General features: G+C 38.5%; 1 protein-coding gene across 2 annotated transcripts; it reads left to right on the top strand.

Annotated features, from left to right (window-relative positions):
* Positions 1-1,168: 1,168 nt before the first annotated feature.
* On the top strand, positions 1,169-3,577 carry LOC102201767 (SUN domain-containing protein 2-like). Of its 2 annotated transcripts, none has more exons than XM_005746825.1 (9): positions 1,169-1,257; positions 1,672-1,762; positions 1,879-2,033; positions 2,136-2,191; positions 2,307-2,442; positions 2,530-2,657; positions 2,762-2,935; positions 3,031-3,120; positions 3,318-3,577. In XM_005746825.1, exons 2-9 carry the CDS (start codon positions 1,674-1,676, stop codon positions 3,438-3,440), a joined length of 951 nt encoding a protein of 316 aa, XP_005746882.1. In that variant the 5' UTR covers positions 1,169-1,257; positions 1,672-1,673; the 3' UTR covers positions 3,441-3,577. The 2 variants fall into 2 exon arrangements, with proteins under 2 accessions (XP_005746882.1, XP_005746883.1); XM_005746826.1 differs by lacking the exon at positions 1,169-1,257 and adding an exon at positions 1,442-1,544.
* Positions 3,578-3,901: the final 324 nt, after the last annotated feature.

Here is a 3,901-nt window from a genome sequence, read left to right as displayed (position 1 = left end):
AAAACAAATCAAAATATAACAAAACATATTAAACATGAATATGTACCAGTTAGCATAACTTATATTTGGTTTTAATGAGAGTTAGGCATGCTCAATTGCTCAATACTGGCATGTTAAATAAAATAAAAAAAGAAAAATAAATATGTTTCAGTTAACCAGTATAATGAATCAGAAACGGAACGGTGATTCTGATAACAGGCCTCGCTCAGAGCTTGTTCACAGTCTGAGCTTGCTGTGTTTGGTTGGTCAGAGCAATATACTGGAGCCACTAATCTCAGAGAATGTCTGACTTATGAAATGTATGATTTAATAAAAGGAAGTTGCAAAAAATAAATATAAATAATTAATTGGTGTTTGACAAACACAGAGTGCTAAGAGTGCACTCACACTGAGGCATGTCAGCAGCCACAGATCTGAGTATTCCAACCAAATCGACAGCCTTTGTGAATAAAGAGAAAAAGGTACAATTGCACTACCAGCGGCTATTTTCCTTTATTACAATCATATAGACCTAACAATTTATCTTTCTGACAATGTAGGTTGCTTACTCAACCAAATAAAATATTATATATCTCATAAAGTAATTAAAGCTCATTAATCCTGAAAAATCTTCATCTTTTTTCTTCTCCTAAAGACGAACAACATACTTTATGTCTAAAGTCCTCCTACTCTGTGGGATTTTATGAGCATGTCTGCTGCACATCATACGCTGCAAACAGAAAAGTGGATGAGACTGAGAGTAAAATCCCAATGTGACTCATAATTGCACATTATGTCAAATATACCAGCCTGCTATTTGCATTTACAGGGCAACTAAACCCCTCACAGAACATATGCATAGAAGAGCAAGCATTTCTTAGTGGCTGATATCAATTCTCACTCGCCTGAGCCCCATTCACACACCCCATGACAATATGCAAACCACTGTATTGCTGCAGTTGAGCAATGCGAGAGGTATGAGCACTCTGGTTGTTGGAGTTGTTATCAGACTCCATAAGCCTTTAAAAATGTGTAACGTATAAGTCATGGACACAAACAAAAGAGGTCTGCTTAATAAGGGTTCTGCATGGAAAAAAGAGGAAACTAAATTGATTTCACAGCTCATCGCAATTTATTCCAACTTTTTTTCCTCTGTCCTGCTCGTAAACAAATGGTCACCTAGGCAACCGGAGCCTCGGACATCCGCATGGGACCGGCTGGCAGCTGCATAGCGATGTGCGAGGACCAAATAGCTTCCAGTGTGTACGCAGCTTAATGGTAAGTAGTGTCGAATCACGTCAACATAAGAGAGATTAAAGCTGGAACATTTGAAGAGCATTTCAACCCAACCCAGATATTGTACCTACGGTTAGCGGAGTTGTTTACCTTCTGTGCGCATGCGCTAGGAATACGTGTACGTCATAAGGTGGAAAGAGCAAAGCATTTCGTATGACGTCAAAAATTCGCAAGATTAACTTAGCAGCAAGAAGTCTCGATAGGACAGCATTAACTGCAACGAATCCCGTTTATCTGACTTTACTGATTATTCTGATTATTTGGTGAAAGTAAGTACCAAATCTTTAAAATATGATTTCCCAAAGAAGGCAACACGGTCTGTAAGATTTTGTTGCACAATATATGTTCTATATTTGTATTTAAAAAACCAATTCTTTCCATATTTGTCTTTCACAGCTATGCTGAAAAGAAGCAGTCGGTTACAGTCTAATGGCTATTATAATAGCACCGGCGAACCAGTCATCTCCTATAAGGAGAGACTGTATGGGTAAGTGTTTGTATGCATATTTTTTTGCTGTCAAACGTGTGTATACACCCATGTCATGTATGCTTTCATTGAACAGTCAGCAGACTTTTGTTCTCATTTGGTTTTATTTCATTCAGAGTTTTCAAAAGGCGTCGATTTCATTTCCGAAACGGCGAAGAACGTCACTTTGAACATGACTTGGAGCATAAAATTTGCACAAGTGACGCGGAGCCTGGATGTGGCTCAACAAAAAGAAAGACATTTCTCCTCATCTTTCTGGTCTTCTCTTTTGGTAAATGATCCCTTTCCACAAACCATTACATCCTCTCCAGTAGCAATATGTGATTTTCTTTTGAATTAACGTCTTATCACATGATTTCTCTTCATCCACCAGGTCTACTCTTCAGTCTGGCAGTTTTCACCGGCATCTCCTCTGTCATTGTGACAAAGGTATGGCGTACTTATGCAGTTTAGAAGAACAATAAAAGGAAAACAATCCTGAACAGAAAGTAATATTGTAAAGGTGTTTACATTAAACATAAACAAATTCTTTTTGCAATTATAGATATTCACTACAAGCTCCAAGCAGGCTTGGAAACAACTCGAGGAGCTTCAAAGTGAACTGGCCAGTCTGAAAGAGAAAATAGACTTTCTAGTTCCGGTGGCAGACAGGATGCCAAACTTTGCCCTGGAGTCACTCGGTAAGTCAGAAACTCAAACTGTCAGTTAGGTCCAAAGAAAATATGTTGTTGTTTTGGAATTTCTTTCTCACTGTTTTTTATCTATAGGAGCTAGAATAATTTACGATAAGACGTCAGAAAGCTATCCCCCTGATAAACCGGTGCTACGAATCTTTGGTTTCACGTTGATTTGTCCCAACCAGCGACCATACAGAAGCCCAAGAATCCTTCTTGAGGTAAAAAAAAAACTTATTCCACAAAGCAAAATATGTCATGATATAACAGCCCGACTGCTTTGCCCTTTACTCAACTCTATTTTCCTTTTGGTTCCCCTCTTTAGGGCCGGGCACCAATGCTTCCAGGTCAGTGCTGGGCGTTTGGTGGTAGCCAGGGACAGATTTCAATTGAACTGGCCCAATACATCACCATCAGCCACGTGTCACTGGGGCACATACCACAGATGCTATCTCCATATCTGACCGTGTCAAGTGCGCCCAGGAAGTTTTCAGTATTTGTAAGTCACAGATTCCACAGTACCACACGATTGAACTTCTGCATACATTACAGTGTGTTATAGAAAAACTTGATATGCATCTCTTTGTGTCTCAGGGAAATCAACATGCTGAGGATCCAGTCATTTATCTGGGTACCTTTCAATATAACCCAAAGGGAGGGCCGCTTCAAACATTTAAGATAGCCGTGAGTCCACTGTGTCATTGTTCACATGCACATACACTTTTTTTTTTTACCAACTTTTTAGAAAATAATAATTGTAGATTATCCCCTATATCCTCTTGTAGTAATGATAATATCTCTGATTTTACCATCTTGTCACCTTTTTCACAGTCACAGAGGTTTTTTTCAACTAACTGTTATTTATTTTTCTTGTCTCACAGGAATCTAACATCAGTGTGGTGAAGTACGTGACACTACGGATTCATGACAACTGGGGCAACTCCCAGTACTCGTGTATCTACAGTTTTAGAGTTCATGGCAAACTAGCATGGCATGAACACTAAAACTGTGGAGACATGCAGGACTGTGGTGGAGTTAAGTATAAATGGAAAAAGAGAGAAACATCCGTCCTCCACGTAACTCTAGTTAACAGTTTGTAGTCTGATGCGCCTCACACCCAGCCAGTCGTCATATTGTTGGGGTTTTCTCTCTTTCCTTTTTCTTTTTTAATTCATTTATTTTATTTTATTTATTAAAACATTGCTTTAAAAAAAATCATGTGTGTCCTTTGAAAGTTCTTAAATGACTGTGTATATTATGATACAAAATTACTAATTACAAAACACCTCGAACAATCTGTTTAGATTTCACGTACTGAACAGTAAGACAGATGAAAAGCACTAGAGCCACACGGTTTTCCCCTTAATAAAATTCAAGTCTATGTTGAATGTGCTCTGATATGACAGACTTATACTGTGAAATAGGATTTAAGGATTAATGAGGAGACTTGAGGTTTGAATGGGGT

Source organism: Pundamilia nyererei, unplaced genomic scaffold (assembly GCF_000239375.1).
Source record: "Pundamilia nyererei isolate P.nyererei 1_Seehausen unplaced genomic scaffold, PunNye1.0 scaffold00184, whole genome shotgun sequence".
Taxonomy (NCBI): domain Eukaryota; kingdom Metazoa; phylum Chordata; class Actinopteri; order Cichliformes; family Cichlidae; genus Pundamilia; species Pundamilia nyererei.
Note: the sequence above shows the minus strand (reverse complement) of the source record. Positions and strands in the feature narration are given on the sequence as shown.

Coding starts and splice junctions, on each gene's coding strand:
- LOC102201767 (XM_005746825.1), top strand. CDS start 1,674: ATGCTGAAAAGAAGCAGTCGGTTACAGTCTAATGGCTATTATAATAGC. Junction 2,443..2,529: donor CTTTGCCCTGGAGTCACTCG/GTAAGTCAGAAA, acceptor TTTTATCTATAG/GAGCTAGAATAATTTACGAT. Junction 3,121..3,317: donor TTCAAACATTTAAGATAGCC/GTGAGTCCACTG, acceptor CTTGTCTCACAG/GAATCTAACATCAGTGTGGT.